The sequence below is a fragment of the Pelodiscus sinensis genome, chromosome 30 (genome assembly GCF_049634645.1).
Source record: "Pelodiscus sinensis isolate JC-2024 chromosome 30, ASM4963464v1, whole genome shotgun sequence".
In the NCBI taxonomy this organism is placed as follows: domain Eukaryota; kingdom Metazoa; phylum Chordata; order Testudines; family Trionychidae; genus Pelodiscus; species Pelodiscus sinensis.
Genome location: NC_134740.1, coordinates 10,246,256 through 10,264,669, shown reverse-complemented (window position 1 = coordinate 10,264,669; position 18,414 = coordinate 10,246,256). Strand labels below are relative to the sequence as shown.

Here is an 18,414-nt window from a genome sequence, read left to right as displayed (position 1 = left end):
TTGCTATGACACTAAGAGAGGGGTTGGGGGAGTCACCAACCAACATGACTCTGGACTCCCTCACGTAATGTCTTTATTTGTCCATAAATCATCTGGGAACCAACTTTGGAAACAAAGGGTTCCCACCCCATCTGAATCTCTATATAGCAGGGAGTGAGCTCATTGGTTCTTTTCATTCCCTATAGAAGAGGACTCCTACAGAGACCCACAGAACAAAGACAGACCTGAGGGAAGTGCTGGATCCAGGCGAAAGGGATTTTTAGCCTTTGTAAAGGAACACAAGTTCCAAAGCAAATGCAGCGTGTGCCTTGAGAATCTACCGGAGGGCTGGTGTCATCAGTGCAGGTGAGATGTGACTCATTCACAGCCAGTCTGACCAGCGTGTTTGCTTGCTTGTGGCTTCATGTGTGTGTTTGCTTGCTTGCTAGATGAGCGGCTTTGGCCGGTTTGCTATCTCTTGTCTCTTACCAGCTACCTCTGTAGTTAATAAAAGTGCAGTTTGACTTTAACCAGGGTGACACTAAGTGAATTCTATGCAGGAAAATCTCTCAGCCGGGGAACCAGAGATGAGCATATTTTCCTCCACATTCAGACTGGGAGAGTCAGATTGGGAAACAAACACCTAGTGGTTGTTGTTTGGACCAGGGCGGGATGCTACTCCTGTGGGTTCTTACATGGCTGCCGTTTCAGTAGAGCGGGGGAGGCAGCATCCGTCTGTATCGGGACATGTCTTGTTTGTCCTTCCACTCCCCTGACTATCAGGGAGAAAGGGGAAAGTATTCTATGAATTTCTCCTCCACCCCATCCCTTCACCAGCCAGGAGTGGGAGGCAGGCAGGAAATCCAAGTATTTCCACTCGCTCACTTATCGTTAATGGAACAGGAAGAAAAGCAAGCCACGTCCCAGTATGCATGGCTGCTGTCCCCTCTGCTCCACTGGCATTCTAGGCTGGAGAGCCGGTGGGGATCTGGACTGTCTCTTCTCTAGTGCTGGTCAGTCAAAGAGCTCCCATGTCACCAGAACTAGGTGTGTCCCTGCCCATGTGAATGGGACCGGGAGTTGGGCTGCAGCCGGCCTCAGCAGCCCGGTGTGAGAGGGAGCCCAGTCTGGGGGGCTGGAGGACTCAGTGAAGCCCCAGGTGCAGGGAGAACCCTGGGGGGACCCATCACAGATGGGTTATAGCAAAACATGCCTATGGGAGAGCAGTGAGTAGCTCTCAGATTTAGCCCATAGAAACAGCCATCGTGAGTCAGACCCAAAGTGCTTCTAGGGCAGTCTCCTCTCCTCCAGCTTTGGCAGGTACAAGGCGCTTCAGAGGGAGTGACGTGAATAAAGTGAAGTGAACACGTAATTATTGAGTGACCCACTCGCTTTTTCTTGTCCTATAGTATGCCTGGTTCCTACTCAATAATCTTGACTCTCATTTGGTCGTGTGGTCTCTTGAATGTATCATAGAAGGAATCAAAATGGGCTTAAACTGCAGCAAGGGAGGTTTAGGTTGGACGTTAGGAAAAAGTTCCTAACTGTCAGGGTGGTCAAACACTGGAATAAAATCCCTGTGGTAGGAAAAACACCGCAGCAGCCCAACACTGTAGCATTCAATTTCAGAAAGGGAAACTACACAAAATTCAGGAAGTTAGTTAAACAGAAATTAAAAAGTACAGTGAGAAAAGTAAAAGCTCTGCAAGCTGCATGGAAACTTTTCAAAGACACCATAACAGAGGCCCAACTTAAATGTATACCCCAAATTAAAAAACACAGTGGCTACATCTACACTGGCACCCTTTTCCGGAAATGCTTAAAACGGAAAACTACATTGACAGGATGCTTTTCCATAAAAGCACTTTTTGCGGAAAAGCGTCCGTGCCAATGTAGACGTGCTTTTCTGCAAAAAAGCCCCGATCACCATTTTCGTGATCAGGGCTTTTTTGCAGAAAAGAAATCTGGGCTGTCTATACTGGCCCTTTTCCGGAACAGTTTTCCAGAAAAGGACTTTTGCCCGAATGGGAGCAGCATAGTTTTTCTGGAAATACACTGACGATTTTACATTAGATCGTCAGTGCTTTTCCGGAAATTCAAGGGGCCAGTGTAGTCAGCTGGCAAGTTATTCCGGAAAAGCAGCTGATTTTCCAGAATAAGTGGCCAATGTAGACACAGCCAGTAAGAGAACCATAAAAGTGCCCCCATGGCTTAACAGCGAAGTAAAAGAAGAAGTGAGAGATAAAAAGGCATCTTTCAAAAAGTCGATGTCAAATCTTAGTGCAGAATAAAGGAAAGACCATAAACTTTCTCAAAATAAGTGTAAAAATATAATAAGGAAAGCCAAAAGAAGAGTTTGAAGAGTAGCTAGCCACAAACTTGAAAAGGAATAGCAAAATGTTTTTTAAGTACATCAGAAGCAGGAAGCCAGCTAAACAACCAATGAGGCCCATGGATGACCGAGATGCTAAAGGAGCACTCAAAGATGATAAAGTCATTGCAGAGAAACTAAATTAATTATTTGATTCCGTCTTCATCGCTGAGGATATTGGGGATATTCCCAAACCTCAACCATTCTTTTTAGGTGACAAATCTGAGGAATTGTCCCAGACTGAGGTGTCATTACAGGAGGTTTTGGAACAAATTGATAAACTTAATAGTAACAAGTCACCTGGACCAGATGATATTCACCCAAGAGTTCTGAAAGAACTCAAATGGGAAATTGTGGACCTATTAACCGTGCTTTGTAACCTACCCTTTAAATTGGCTTCTGTACCTAATGGCTGGAAGATAGCTAATGTGACACTAATATTTAAAAAGAGCTCTAGAGGTATTCCTGGCTATTACAGACCGGTAAGTCTAATGTCAGTTCCAGACAAATTAGTTGAAACTATAGTAAAGAATAAAATTGTCAGACACATAGATTAACATAATTTGTTGGGGGAAAGTCATCATGGTTTCTGTCAAGGGTAATCATGCCTTACTAATCTGCTAGAGTTCTTTGAGGAGGTCAACAAACATGTGCACAAGGGGATCCAGTGGATATAGTGTACTTAGATTTCCAGAAAGCCTTTGACAAGGTCCCTCACCAAAGGCTCTTAAGTAAAGTAAGTTGTCACGGGATAAGAGAAAGTCCTTTCATGGGTTGATAACTAGTTAAAAGACAGTTTACCAAATGTACAAAAGCCAGACACACATGGGGCAGGATTTAATGCCTCTGAGGGTTCTGAGGGAGTTGGCAGATGTCACTGCAGAGCCATTAGCTACCATCTTTGACAACTCATACCAATCGGGGAGGTCCTGGACGATTGGAAAAAGGCAAATGTAGTGCCCAACTTTAAAAAAGGAAAGAAGAATCCAGGGCACTAGAGATCAGCCAGCCTCACCTCAGTATCTGGAAAAATCATGGAGAGGTTCCACAAGGAATCCATTTTGAATCACATGGAAGAGAGGAAAGTCATCAGGAATAGTCAGAAGGGACTCTGCCAAGGCAAGTCAAAGCTCTGTTTAATGTCAGGCTACAGACTAGTCTAGACTGCAGGTGTTTTCTGGGACACGTCCAGTATCCATGGGAAAAAAGGATGGAAAGTGGACGAGTTCTCTTGCCATCCCTGTAAACTTTGTTTTAGGCGGAAGAAGGGATGGCTCGAAAGAGGACGTGTTTCCACCTCTTTCGAAAGAACAGCTGAAAAAGATATGTAAATTGCAGATCGCAATTTGCATATCTTTTTCCGACTTCTTTTTTGGAGTGTAGACATAGCCTGAGACTTGAAGGCTATTGTCAGCTGGGGTGCAGCATCCTTTGCATTCTGCCAGAGCTCCCTCATCGCCCTTCCTTCTTTTAGCAAACTTAATTAAATTCCTCCTTTGGTAGCACCCCTTCCAAACCATGCTCTTGTTCCTTTCTCGGGGGGGGGGGGGGGGCAGCCCTTTGTACATGGTGGGAGGGGTAAGCAGATCAGTAGACAAGGGAAGCCTTTGTCAATTACTCCCTTATGCCTCATGAAATGAGGTTGACAGGAGAGGTTGACAAAGGCTTCCCTTGTCGACTGATCCGCGCTTTGACTCACGCGCTGTGCCGACAATCAGCTGATCCGGCACAGCTTGGAGGCCATTTTTATTTTAATGAAGCCGGGGATATTTAAATTCCCACTTTATTGACTATGTTGGGTAGCCTATTTTACATGACTCTGTCAGCAGAGGCATATAATCTAGATGTACCCCTGGTGTAGACACAGCTTCAGTGGGCACATCATAAATCAGAGGCTGAGGAGACCAGAAAGTAGGATATATGGAGAAGATTGCAGGGGGAGATCAAGCAGGAGATTTCAGATTTATGGGCTCTGACACTTTTGTTTTAAATGCTTCTACTTCTTTAAAAGGACCTGTATTATATACTTCAAAACATTTGGGCTGCATCTAGACTAGCATGATTTTGCGCACAAGTGTCCACTTTTGCACAAAATCTTGCCGCCTGTCTACACTGGCCGTGAGTATTTGAGCAAGAACACTGACTTTGTACTGTACAAAATCAGTGGTTCTTGTGCAAATACTCCGACGCTCCCGCTCAGGGATAAGCCCTCTTGCGCAAGTATTCTTGCGCAAGAGGGCAAGTGTAGACAGCCAAGTTAATTTCTTGAACAAGAGAGCATCTACACTGGCACAGATGCTTTTGCACAAAAGATGTCTTCTGCGCTAAAGCATTCATGCCAGTGTAGACGCTCTCTTGCGCAAATACTTTTAAAGGAAAAAACTTTTCCGGTAAAAATATTTGCGCAAAATCTTGCCAGTCTAGACGCAGCCTTGGAGAAATGAACAATCTCTTTCTGACAATAATCCTATGTGAGACCTGGATATGTACACAGGTAGCTATCACAACCCACTGTCTGTATCACATATTCTCACGGCTAATTTTTTCCTGCTAGCTAGTTCAAAGTGAGTGAACGTACATATACCCAAATTGTGAATGACTTAACAGATATCTCATTTCCAACAGATATTTTGTTATTTCTTCAAGGTGTGCGGTGATGATGTAGATGCAATAAAGATGAGTCAGATTTCTACCTAATAAGTCTTTGTTTCAAGTTCAAAAGAGCTTGCAGGAGTTAATAGGACATTTCTTGTAATTCAATATGGCTTCATGCTTTTGACTCACAATGTATGGAAGATTCTTCCACCTACCTTCCGCTGTTCATTGACAACTTCATTCTTCCAGTGGAGAGACACAGCAGTGGGAATTTACCTCCTCCAGGTTTCTTTCGGTGAAACTGACAGCACAAAACTGCACTTCACCAATATTGATTAATTTTCTATTTCTAGATACGTTGTATGGAGAAAGAAGGAGGAGGAAACCAAACGCACATCATGGAATTCATCCTCCTGGGATTTGGGGAGGTCTCTGAACTGCAGCCTCTCCTCTTCCTGCTGTTTCTGGCCATCTACATTGTGACAATGGGTGGGAACATCCTCATTGTGGTGTTAGTTGTGGCTGATCAGCACCTTCACACCCCCATGTACTTCTTCCTAGGGAACTTGTCTTTCCTGGACATCAGTTATCCCTTCACCTTCCTGCCCCAGCTGCTGGCCAGTCTCCTGACTGGGGACAGAACCATCTCTGTTAAGGGCTGCCTGGGGCAATTTTATTGGTTCTCTATCATGGCACCTACAGAACTTTTGCTGCTCACGGCCATGTCATATGATCGATATCTAGCAATATGCCATCCCCTCCGTTATGCTGTTCTGATGAACGGCAGGGTGTGTGCCCAGCTCGTGGCAGGGTCCTGGATAAGCGGCATCCTGCTCAGCACCATAGGAAATAGCTTTGTGTTCTCATTAACATTCTGTGATTCCAAAGAAATCGACCATTTCTTTTGTGATTTATCGCCCATCATAAAACTGTCCTGCAGTGACACCTGGACTCTGCAACTGGTGACATTTATTGTTGCTACCACAGGGGCTCTTGTGCCCTTGCTACTGACTCTGACGTCCTACATTTGTATCATCACCACCATCCTGAGGATCCCTTCCAGCACCGGGAGGCAAAAGACCTTTTCCACCTGCTCCTCCCACCTCATTGTGGTGTCAGTTTTCTATGGGACTCTAATTGCTGTCTATGTGGTTCCAACAACCAACACTCCCAAAATGCTACACAAAATATTCTCGGTCTTCTACACAGTCCTGAATCCCATGATCAACCCCGTCATCTACTGCCTGAGAAACAAGGAGGTCAAAGAGTCTTTGAGAAAAATTGTTCTGAATCTGGTTGCTTTCAGAAACAGGCACAGAGTCTGAAAGGACAAATTTTAGCAGTTAGTAAAATAGAAATGAACTCCTCCAGTTTCTAAGGGCTGGTCTACATTTGGAGTTTAGGTTGAATGTGGCTGTGTAAGGTTGATTTTCTGAACTTCGAGCCCACACTGCCAAGACTGTTCCTGTTAATGGCCACTGAAGTCAATTTCAGTCCTCCTGTTGTTCACCAAGAGTATCGCAAAATGTTACCTTACATGTCAAATTTACGGCAATGTAGACTGAGCGTTGAGAAAGTCGATGCTTTTGGCCCTTGGGAAGCATCCCACAATCTATTGCCTTGCTCCACTGATTTCCAACTGAACAGGAAAAAGCCCGGGAAAGTTTGAATTTCATTTCCCCGAGTGGCACATATGGTGTTGACTATTTGTTGTTTTTTAAGTTTATCTTGTACAGCAATTAAGGTGACGGTCTGTAGTTCCTTGGGTTGTAATTATCTCCTTTCTCTAATTTCAAAATAATTTCAAAATAACGGATGGCTTATTTAAAAAACTGTAAATCTCATTCCATGAAGAATAATGCTTATTTCGGAATAGCAGTGGTGTGACACTAGATATTGTGGGTTGTTGCATCATAGCACTACACAGTTATGATGCTATGCCATGTTCTTTGAGTGCTTGGCAATCCAAACACACCTCTGTTGTCAGGATCCAAAACAGTTCATACAGAAAAGAAGGAATCCTTATTTACTTAGTGGCATTTGAGAAAAGCACACAACTCTCCTGCAAATGCATTTGGGGCCTCGCAGTTTACTGAATCTTGGATAACAGAAAATGTTCTGCTGTGGTGGGAGTAAAATAAATGATGAGAGCAAACCAAAGAAACAGAAAAGGACAGGGAAAAGAAGTTCAGCAAAATAACCCCAAACCCAAACAGTTTGTCCTTTTATCAGGAGAGCAGGCATTCTCCTTTCAAGGGCGGCCATTTCCACGAGGCGTACAGATAGTTCGGATTAGAAGCCTAATCCGAACTATCTAGTCCGTGCCGCGTGTAGCCGCGCGGCACGGGGTTCGCACTAGCCGGCTTTTAAAAATGGCGGCACCGGCTTTATGCTAATGAAGCCCGGGAAATTCAAATCCCGGGCTTCATTAGCAAGTTCGGTATGCCTGTATTACCCCGCTAGGGGGGTAGTGTAGACATACCCTCGGTGTAGCTCTGAGGCCCTGCACCTTCCAGGAGGCCCAAAACCAGCCTGTGACCACATATCAAGATTCCTGAAGTGACCCCCCCCTACGGTGAAAATTAATATCCACCCTGGGGTTAGGGGATTGGTCTTTTCTGGCCTTACAATCTGCAAAGCACACGTGGCACTGAGCAGCCTCTGATGATTCCATGTGCAGCTGCTTGATTCCTAGAACTAACATTGAGTGAGTAGGGGTAATGCAGGGGGAGAGGCTCAAATATGCAGAGGGGCTGGCCAGGGGCAGGACAGGGTGTGGCAGTGACATCACAAGGCCTTTTTCGGCATCTCCGCTGATTGGTTAAAGGGTGTTGAGAGGTGGTGAACTCATAGAGAGTCCATGACAACGGCCAGGCTGGACAGGATGCAGGGCTGGGGCAATTTCAGACTCCCGTAGCTTTGCAACCGGGAGTCATCTCGAGGTTTGCTCCTCCCTAGAGCGCTCTCAGGCCTCGAACATGGACACAAGGAGGAATTTTATTGGACTTTCCTTCAAATCCAATGCTGAAAAAAGAGACACATCTCTGCAGAGAAGGTAAGAGCCTGGGATAGATTTGGGGCTGATGCTGCCTGACCTATCTGGTGCTGGCCAAATGCAAGTTGTGGGAAACACTAAAATTGGAACTATTATTTTCCCACCGAGGCTTTTTGTTCCTCACCACTGGGGACAGTGGAATTTGTGTCTTTTGTTTCCCCTTTCCCATAGCTTCCTGCCCGGCCAGAGTCTCACTGTGGAGTGGATGAGAGAGTGATAGGGAGAAGACTCAGGACTTTGTTCTCTTTGGGACCCAGCAAAGGAGCCAGAATGTATCATCTGCTTGGGGAACTGTTCTGCTTCTCTGCATTGGTTGGGTCTGAGCAGTTCCTGATTCTGTCAGGAATGGATTGTTACACCCGACTATCTGCCCTGTGGCTAAGGAAGTTGAGGATCTGTGTGTGTGTGTGTGTGTGTGTGTGTGTGTGTGTGTGTGTGTGTGTGTGTGTGTGTGTGTGTGTGTGTGTGTGTCACTGCCAGGAGTGTATAATACGAGGTGCCCTATTATCTGGAGTCCTTACAGATGATGTGCTGCTGTAGATCCCCATTTTTCCAGCCTTCCATTGTGCAGCTTTCCATGTTGACCTAATGACCAGCGCATGCAGGGCCAGCAGCAGGCATCCTCCCATGGTCACTAGATGGCGATGCGGCCTCACACTTCCCTACTCCCCTGACTATCTGAATTTTTGATCATCTGGTTGGGTGCTGGTCCCAATTTGTCATGACAAGCAGGGCTCTGCTGTGCAATAGCTAGGGCGTGCCACATGGTTTCAACAAAAATCCCCGACACACTTGACATGACACCACAATCTCCATGACATCTCCTGTAGAAAATACCAGACATGTGATATTTTCTCATCTATATCTTCTCAGTTTGTTTCCCAAACAGCTCAAATACTGGATTGTCTGGTTCAAAACCAGACCCCTAGCAACCCCAGTAATAGCTGGAGCAGGCAATTTTATTGGTATTTTATGACGTATAAATCTATTAAGAGGAGCAATTCCTTAGCCCAGGGGCAGGCAAAATCTGGCCCAGCAATCCTTTCAATCTGGCCCGGGGAATTCTTGAGGGAAAGCTAGCTTAATGAATAATATTTTGCTGTGAAAGTCGCGATGTGAGTTATCCCTTCTCCAAAATCTCATTTTGATTGGTGCATTGAGCCTTTTTGATGTCACAGCTACACAGCACGTGGCAGCTCCCTCTAACGTGTTTAATTGGTAGAGGCTAAGATTCAGGAACAAAAGGAAGCAGATCTTGAGAGAGTCTTTAAAAGAGGCTGCAAAAGCGACGAGGAGTCCTGTGGCACCTTATAGACTAACTGAAGTGTAGGAGCATAAGCTTTCGTGGGCAAAGACCCACTTCGTCAGAGGCATGCGTCTGACGAAGTGGGTCTTTGCCCACGAAAGCTTATGCTCCTACACTTCAGTTAGTCTATAAGGTGCCACAGGACTCCTCGTCGCTTTTGCAGATTCAGACTAACACGGCTACCCTTCTGATACTTTAAAAGAGGCTGCTGGTTACGGGTAGAAGGAGGTGTGAATGAGGTGCTGAAAAAGTAACACCATTTCCAGTTCCATTGACCTTGGAAGAAATGTCTGACTCTCTTCTTCGGTCTCTCTTACATGTAGCTGCTTTAAATGGAGTAGGTTCCAAATGTCTTCAACTAGTTCACGAAGTTTTATCAAAGAGGGTGAACTGAAGATAATTGCTAAGTTTTAGAAACAGCTCCTGCAAGAGTGAGGAGTGCTTCCAGGAGATGGCAAGAGAGAAAGGTGACTGAATAGTTGAGGAAACCATTTCTCTTTTAAAAAACTGAACAATAAAATCTGTGTCCTTTTCATGTCTGCTCTGGGGCGGTATTTCAAAATAACAAGGCAGCATCGACACTACCAAGCCTGTTATGAAATAAGCTTATTTCAAAATACCCCCATTATTTCAAAATAGTTACGAGTTATTCTTCCTCACAAACAGGAGAGATTTGGAAATAACTTATTTCTAAATAACCTGGCAGTGTCGACATAGCCACATGGACTAATCACAATCAAAAGATGCTGAGTGTAAATGACTGTTTTAAAATGTTAAGAACAGTTCCCCAATGCACCAAGGAGTGCAGTAGAAGAGCAGTAGTATGTCCCTAGGGTGTGAAAATACTGGTCGGTGCCAGAGTATTAGCAGCTAAACTACGAGTCCCTCTCCCATTTCAGAGCTGTAAATGCTCCAGCCTTGCTCAAACTGCCTCTAGTGTTTGTTTTTGTGAATGTTTCCGGGATTATCTACTGACATCTCCTGCTCTGTCAGACTTGTCTCTTCTTGGAATGCGATTTTAACCCATCCCCTCTTTTTCAGCGGTGTTCAAAGTCCAGCACGGGGGACATCGCAGCTTTCCCGAGTGGTGGCATCGCAACCCTCCCAGGTGGTAGCGTCGCAGCCCTTCCGGGGTATGTCACAGCCCTCTCCAGTGACGTCGCAAGAGCCCTCCCGGGTGACGACATCAAAACAGCGCTCCGAGAGGACATCGCGGCTCTCCCGGGTGACAGTGCCGGAGGCCACCCGGGTGACAGTGCCGGAGGCCACCCGGGTGACAGTGCCGGAGGCCACCCGGGTGACAGTGCCAGAGGCCACCCGGGTGACAGTGCCACAGCCCTGTCACGGGACATCGCAGGTCTCCTGGGTGGTGGTGTCCCAGCCCTCCCGGGGGATATCACCGCTCTCCCGTGTGAGTGCTTCTCTGGCCCCACCACCCGCTCCTCCTGCCCCCACGCCCACTCCTCCGGCTCAGCCCTGCGGCCGTCGCCCCTCCAACTCATGGCGCCGGGGCCACCGCCGGTCGCAGCAGCGCTGTTCTCCCGTATTGGAGGGAATCTCAAGCCCGTGGAAAGATGAGTTCCGCCGGCCCCGGGCGACGCTGGACGCTGAGCTAGCAGGGGAAGCAGAGGGGTCAGGCGGCACCACCACGCCCCTTCCACCCATCCAGCCTCCCGCCGCTGCCGCCGCCATCCCTGAGCAGCCTAAGGAGGAGGTGCCTATGAATTTAGCACCGCCGCCCAGAGAGAGGAAGGTGCGGTGGGCGCCCCAGGCAGGGACTGGCCCCTTGCCCGACTCCCGCCTCCTCTCCAGCCGTGTTCCAACTCCCGCACAGGGGACACCGCAGCAGCCCTCCCAGGTGGTGACGTCGCAGCCCTCCCAGCCACCTGCTCCCCCCCCGACACCCACTCCTCCGGCTCAACCTTGCTGCCACCGCCGGTTACAGCAGTGCTTTTTTCTTCTGCCGGAGGGCTACTTAAGCCTGGAGAGAGAGCGGATCCGCCAGCCCCAGGCGAAGCTGGCTGCTGAGTCAGCAGGCGGAGCAGAGGGGTCACGGAGCAGCGCCATGCCCCTACCATCCATCCAGCCTCCCTCTGCTGCAGCCGCTGGCCCCACCACCACCCGGGCACAGCCTAAGCAGCAGGTAGGGCCTGAGGGTTCAGAACCGCCACCCAGAGAGAGGAACCCGCGGAGGGCGCCGCAGGCCGGGACTGGCCCTTTGCCCAACTCCCACCTCTGCACCTCTCGGCAGCAACAGCTACAGCCGCAGCCCCCGCAGCAACCACGGAAGTCGTGCCCAACACGTAGCCGTGGTCGCGCCGTCAGGAACCCAGGCATGGTGGCGAGGCCGGAGCCGGAGGCTGCAGTCCCCACAACCAAGTACGAAATTAAGCTATCAGATGACGCGACCTCGCTGCTGCTGCGCCGCCACCTGCAGAACAAGTGTGGGTGTACGAACCCCGTCGTCGGCACCAGGCTCCTGCCGGGCTCCCAGAGCAGAGCCGGCCTGGACCTCACGTCCTGTATAAAGATCTCACTCCTGAATGACCAGGACCGGTACGACGACGAGGACTATGACGAGGATCCGGCGCCGGGGGTCGTGGACCAGGAGCTGGTGCGCAGGTGCACAGAGTGGCTGGATGGCATGAAGAAAGAGAAGAGAGGGGACAGGCTGGGAAAGCTGCGCCACCCGGAGAACTCCTGAGCCCGAGGGGTGAGAACCATCTCGCTGCCGCTCCTCGCGGCAATAGCCGGGCTGCCCATGTGCTGTTCCTGGGAGCAGAACTCCTCCAGCCTCACCAACACCTGGTCTGACTGTCCCATTCTGCTCCACACCTTCTTGTCTGCAGACTCAGCCACGAGAGGAGGCTAAGTGCCGGGTTTAACCTGACCGGAAACTAACTTACTCTGCCCAGACAGAGGCGAGGGACAGCTGTCCCTGGAAAACGCATGGGGACCCACAGGGGTCTGTTTTACGGAAACGGGGGGAGGGTGGGTGGGAGAAAAAATAAATATTCATAGTTGCTATGGCCTGTGTATTTTCTTTCGCATGTTGTGGCATTTGGGAAGAGAAACAATTGGGGCAGAGTAATCCGTGTTGCACACATGCTTCTCCCGATCCAGCTGAGATGCTGGATGTTTTTCATCTGAAAGCGGGAGCCAAGGGTTTGATAGATGATGGACACGATCGGGAGGTTAACCCCTGTGCTTTGGGGTGTTTAAAAGTGACCAAACGTGAGCAGAGAGATGTTCGCAGCTAGTTCACTTACTGTAACACAACAGGTGCTTCATATTCTGCCATATTCATGCCAGTGTTCTTTGTAGCAAAAGCTGACTCCTGACACTTGCAGGAATTGTTTGCCATTTCTGGGTCTGGTTAGGGAGGAGACGATGAAGAAACTTGCTAAAACTATAGAGCCTTTATCAGAAACTATCACGCAAGTGTCTTTGTGTTAAATAACAAAGGGCAGTCCAACAAACAGAAAACAAAATCCTCTATGCAATACAGAGACTCAAGGCCGTGTTCAGTTACTGAAGGAGGATAAATGTTTTGATTTCCTTTTTAAAAGAAACTACTTTGTAAATAGAGGAAGGGTACGTTGATTTTGTGTGTTTGAACAGAAAGAAACGTTTTTTATTGATTTGAATAAATAATTAAAGCCTGTTGTGTTGCAACAGCAGTACCTTGGGAACTGTGAACGGGACTGTTAATCTGTTGCAGGCGTCTGATTTTATTCAGTTCTGGGTTTGAAAGATAAACAGCGATTACAGAAAGCTAAGGATGGGCTGATTCAGAGCCGGAGAATGGGCAGGTTATGTTGGATAACTTCAATTTCCTTCCTCGACTAAAGTGTCTGGAAGTTAGAGAGCTCTTATCCGGACATACAGGTTGGGCAGGGGTGGCTGGGAGAGGAAGGCATTGTGCATTGTGAATGGTCTAACACAAGGCTACTCAACATGCCACCCGTGGGCCGACCCGTTTATTTGCGGCCTGTGATGCAGTTTGGGTTTATGCGAGGCTCAACATGCGACCCACAAGTGGGAGCCAAAACAAAAAAGTAGTCTTCTCTTGACATGCCCCAAAATATTCCTGGTTCATAGGGCAGTACAGCCTCCGAAAGGGTAAGTCTTTAAAGAAAGTTAAGGGTGTGCAAACAAGATGGTTAAATCGCCTTCTTAACTACTTGTTGCCACAACAATACTATCATTCAATAATTTAAGAATTTACTTATGAATTTTCTAAGATGCTATGGCCAACCTCTTTCACAAGAAATACATTTGATTAAACAGGTATGAACACGTTAAGGTGAATTTATCAAATATGCTGTAACAGTAAACGCGGGTGTGTGACATCCTGGCTTTACTGTGGTCGGAGGGAGTTGTATCATAGATTTTAATGGAACCAGGATTTCACCTAATATTATTCTTAAGCGGGAAACACCATGTAGTTTTTGTTGTCATCTTTTAAGATCTTCAGAGGGGTAGCCAAGTTAGTGTGCACCTATTTAAAAAACAACCAATAGTCTAGTAGCACTTTAAAGCCTAACGAAACATATAGACGGTATCATGAGCTTTGGTGGGCAAAATCCACTTCTTTAGATCACCGGATTATTAAAAGTCCAGATCCAAGAATAAATAAGGAAAGGCGGGGGGGGGGGGGGGGGCGGGGAGGTGAGAGGGAGGAGTAAAAAAACAGTGAATAGATTTACAAGAGTCAATGGACAGAAATCAGATATCCTAAAAGGCATCACCCAGAAACCTCTTGGAGAACACTTTACTCTGCCTGGATATTCATTCATGGATTTCCAAATCACCCTGTTGTTTCAGGCCTCTTGCCATTCCACACTGCTGCCTCTTTATCAGGCTGGAGCTGGGCTGGAAGGGTTTAAAAAACATCTCCCCTCTCTGACCCGCTGCCTATCACCCTGTGCTGCTGCCTCAGATAAAGAGGCAGCAGCCCCATGTAGGAGGGTCCCAAGCTGCCAGACCTGGTGTGAGCTGGAACTAAGCCAGACTGCTGGCCAGCATACTAAATAATGTACTGGCAGGACTGGGGAATACATGCTGTCTATAGCATTAACCTACACTTTTGCTTTTGCTTATTGGTTAACTGACTCCACAATTACATCCCTAATGGATAATAAAATGAACAATAGTTAAGCTCCACTTAGCCACTTTTCTGGTATCAGTGATTGTCCTTAATTTTGCTTCGTATTTCTTTTGTTGTGTCAGCATTTTCATTTGGGCCGCGAAGATAATTGATATATTTTGGACTCCACAATTCATTGCAAATGGCAAAGGTTGTATCTCCATGTGTAACCCCATATGAAATCCTTAGCACCCCTATAAAATCCATGGACACAATTGTCATAAAGAGTGCATAGATCAGATGGCATTTTCCGTATGCATGTCTATCCGTCGTCAGCGCTGCACTGGAACAGTTGCAATGGTACAGTCAGTCCTTCCATCAGCATCCTGTTGTGCAAACTGCCTCCCCAACCCTTGGCAAACTTAAGAACTAGCCACTATGGTACACTGCAAAGTTTACATTCTCAGAGGGTACGTCTACACTACAATGTTAATTCGAACTAACTTAGTTCGAATTAGTTAATTCGAACTAAGCTAATTCGAACTAGTGCATCTAGACCTAAAAACTAGTTCGCATTAGTGTTTTGCTAATTCGAACTAGCATGTCCACATTAAGTGGACCCTGAAGCGGGGTTAAGGATGGCCGGAAGCAGTGCCGGCAGGGCATCAGAGAAGAACTTAGAGCGTGGAGATGCTGTCCCAGGCTAGCTGAGGGCTGTGCTTAAAGGGACTCGACCCCCACCCCGGACAGACAGTTCTCAGGGTGCCCCGCTTGCAAAGCAGTCCTGGCTTGGAGTGCCCGGACTACCCACACTGGGCACATCACAGCACTCGGCCATCAGCCCGGCTGCACTTGCCGCAGGCTGCCATCTGGGGAGAGGGGGCAATTGGGGGGCTGTGCTGCAGAAGAGCTTCCACCCCCAGAAGCCCGCAGAGCCAGCCCAGTCCTCCCCATCGGGGGCTCGTGCCCCATTCCTCCCTCACCTCCTTCCACTTACCCTTCCCTAGCCCCCCTTCCTGATGTACAAAATAAAGATAACGTTTCTTCCAACACTGACTCTGTCTTTATTGAACAAAACTGGGGGAGACTGGGAAAAGGGGGTGGGAGAGGGGAAGAGAAAGGATGGAAGAGGGGAGGGCAATTAACATGATCAGGGGTTGGGAACAGGTCCCATATGAAGAGAGGCTAAAGAGACTGAGACTTTTCAGCTTAGAAAAGAGGAGACGGAGGGGGGACAGGATAGAGGTCTATAAAAGCAGGAGTTGGGTGGAGAGGGTGCATGCAGAAAAGTTCTTCATTAGTTCCCATAAAGAAGGACTAGAGGACACCAAAGGAAAGGAATGGGTAGCAGGCTTCAAACTAGTAACAGAAAGTTCTTCTTCACAAAGCAAAGAGTCAACCTGTGGAACTCCTTGCTGCAGGAGACTGTGAAGGCTAGAACTAGAACAGAGTTGAAAGGGAAGTGAGATCAAGTCATGGAGGTTGGGTTCATGGAGTGGTATTAGCCAGAGGGTAGGAGTGGTGTCCCTGCCCAAGGTTTGTGGAAGGCTGGAGAGGGATGGCACGAGACAAATGACTTGGTCACTGTCTTCGGTCCATCCCCTCCAGGGCCCCTAGGGTTGGCCGCTGTCGGCAGACAGGCTACTGGGCTAGATGGACCTTTGGTCTGACCCAGGACGGCCATTGTAAGCTCAGGGCTCAGTGTCGGGGATCTCACTGGACCCCCTTGATTCTCTTGCATACCTGCTCCTGGGTGGCCAGGCTGGCAGCTCTCCTGCCCTAGACGGCCACTTTCCTGTGCCTAGTGCGGAGGTCATGGACGAGGTCCACGATGTCTGCACTAGACCAGGAGGGTGCCCGCCTCTTGCGGTCCAGGGCAAGCTCCCGGGAGCCGCCAGCCAGGTCCCGGGAAGAGGGGGAGGGCTGGGGGGCATCGGGTGGGTGGCTCTGTGCCGTGCCAGGTGCAGGGTCTGCTGGCTGGGTGTTGGCAGGCTTGCACCTTGCATGGGCACCGTAGCCAGCCTGTGCCCCTTTAAGGGGGCCGGGGCCGGGAGGGGGGCAGAAGTGTTTCCCTGGTGTTGGCCAGAGTGGCCACCAGGGAAACCTGTGGAGGGCTAGCCTCCCACTAGTTCGAATTAAGGGGCTACACACCCCTTAATTCGAACTAGCTAGTTCGAACTAGGCTTAATCCTCGTGGAATGAGATTTTCCTAGTTCGAACTAAGCGCTCCGTTAGTTCAAATTAAATTCGAACTAGCGGAGCGCTAGTGTAGCGCCTATGAAAGTTAGTTCGAACTAATGTCCGTTGGTTCAAACTAACTTTGTAGTGTAGACATACCCATCTAGAGGTAGCCTTTTATATCCCATGTGTGTCTATGTACAAAACTAACTACAGAAGCTACAGCGACATCCAAAGACACTTGACTGTGCTTTGTTAAGAAAAGCACCGAAAAGAATGGTAAACATTTATGACACTTCCATGGGCTGAATTACACCCTGAAATCTGTTCCTGAGAAGTTAGGTAAGGCACATTCAGCTAGGTCCCATACAGCTTGGCAGCGCACAGCTTTTCCTGGATTGAAAAACCATTTTCCGAATTGAAAACTGTCATTTGGAAGAAATTTGGACCGAAAACCTCAATTTTTAAAAAACATCTCTGGAAAATAATCCCGCTTAGCCAAAGCAGCCTCTGCCTACCAGCCTACCTCTGTCTCCTCTCCCCACGACAGGCACTGCCTGCTCTGGATGGGCTGGAGCAGCCCTGCTGGTGATGGGCCAGAGTACCCTGTGGAAACAGCCTGGCTGTGTCTACACTGGCTGCCTGTTGCTGTGCAAGTAAACTGATGTTCTAATGTATGAAATCAGGGCTTCTTGCTCCAGAACTCTGACGCTTCTGCTCAGCAATATCCCTTTTGCGCAATTGTTCTTGCCCAAAAGGCCAGTGTAGACAGGAACATGAATTTCTTGTGCAAGGAAGCCCGATGGGTAAAATGGCTTGGATGCTGTTGCGCGTATCTCTTGCGGAAAAGCACATGCCGGTGTAGACGCTCTCGTCTGGAAGAGTTTGTGCATGAGGACACGCCAGTGGAGACATGGCCCCTCTCTTCATGGGTTTCCCAGCCCAAGGAAACAGCCTCTGTCTGTAGCTCCCCCATGCCCAAGCAGCCTCTGCCTACCAACCTACTTCTTTCTCCCCTCCCCACTACAGGCACTGGATGGGCCGGAGGAGATCCTGCTGGTGGTGGGCCAGAGTACCCTGTGGGAGCAGCCTGGGTGTGTCTACACTGATGCGATCTTGCCCAAAAGCGGCTGCTCTTGCGCAAAAACTTGCCATCTGTGTACACGGGCTGCGTGTTCTTGTGCAAGTAAACTGATCTTCTCATGTAAGAAATCGGGGCTCCTTGCAGCCGAGCTCTGACGCTTTCCCGCTCAGGAATAAGCCCTTTTGTGCGACTCTTAGAGTGGCCTTCTTTTGTTGTGCTTCTCACTCGTGTACAGCCCCGACCGACTTTTCTGTGGGTCTGATGCCCTGAGCCAGCAAAGGTTCCTGATCCCTGAGTTTGGATCTTTAACAACACTTGCAAAAATATATCCCATGAAATGAGTAAACGTTTGTACTAGTGCGTTTCCTAAATAAAAGAAAGGGAAGTTGTAAAATGGCACGTGGCTATTTGAAGATCACAATGCAGTTGATTTTGAGAGAGAACAGGAAGATAGCAGGAACACCATCCACATCCTGTGCCACAGCACTGCTGGATATCAGCAAGAACAGTTTGAATACTGTAACTATTAGCCAAGATGATCAGGGATCTAACCGCACGCTGCATGTGTCCCTAAAGCTTTGGCTATTATTAGCTGTGCCTGGCAAACAGGAAATGGATCCTGTTCTCTTCACTCTCTGACTTATCTGGTACCAGGCACTGTCAGAAGACAAAGATTCTGGGCGGGATGCATGGGCATGTACAAGCATGTGAGGGCTCTGCAGAGGCACGTTAAATCCATGACTTGGGAGAAATATGG

General features: G+C 48.2%; 1 protein-coding gene across 1 annotated transcript; it reads left to right on the top strand.

Moving 5' to 3' along the window:
* The first annotated feature begins 5,307 nt into the window (after positions 1-5,307).
* On the top strand, positions 5,308-6,270 carry LOC142821171 (olfactory receptor 1G1-like). Its single transcript, XM_075911981.1, has one exon. It carries the CDS (start codon positions 5,308-5,310, stop codon positions 6,268-6,270), a length of 963 nt encoding a protein of 320 aa, XP_075768096.1.
* The last annotated feature ends 12,144 nt before the right edge of the window (positions 6,271-18,414 follow it).

Coding starts and splice junctions, on each gene's coding strand:
- LOC142821171 (XM_075911981.1), top strand. CDS start 5,308: ATGGAGAAAGAAGGAGGAGGAAACCAAACGCACATCATGGAATTCATC.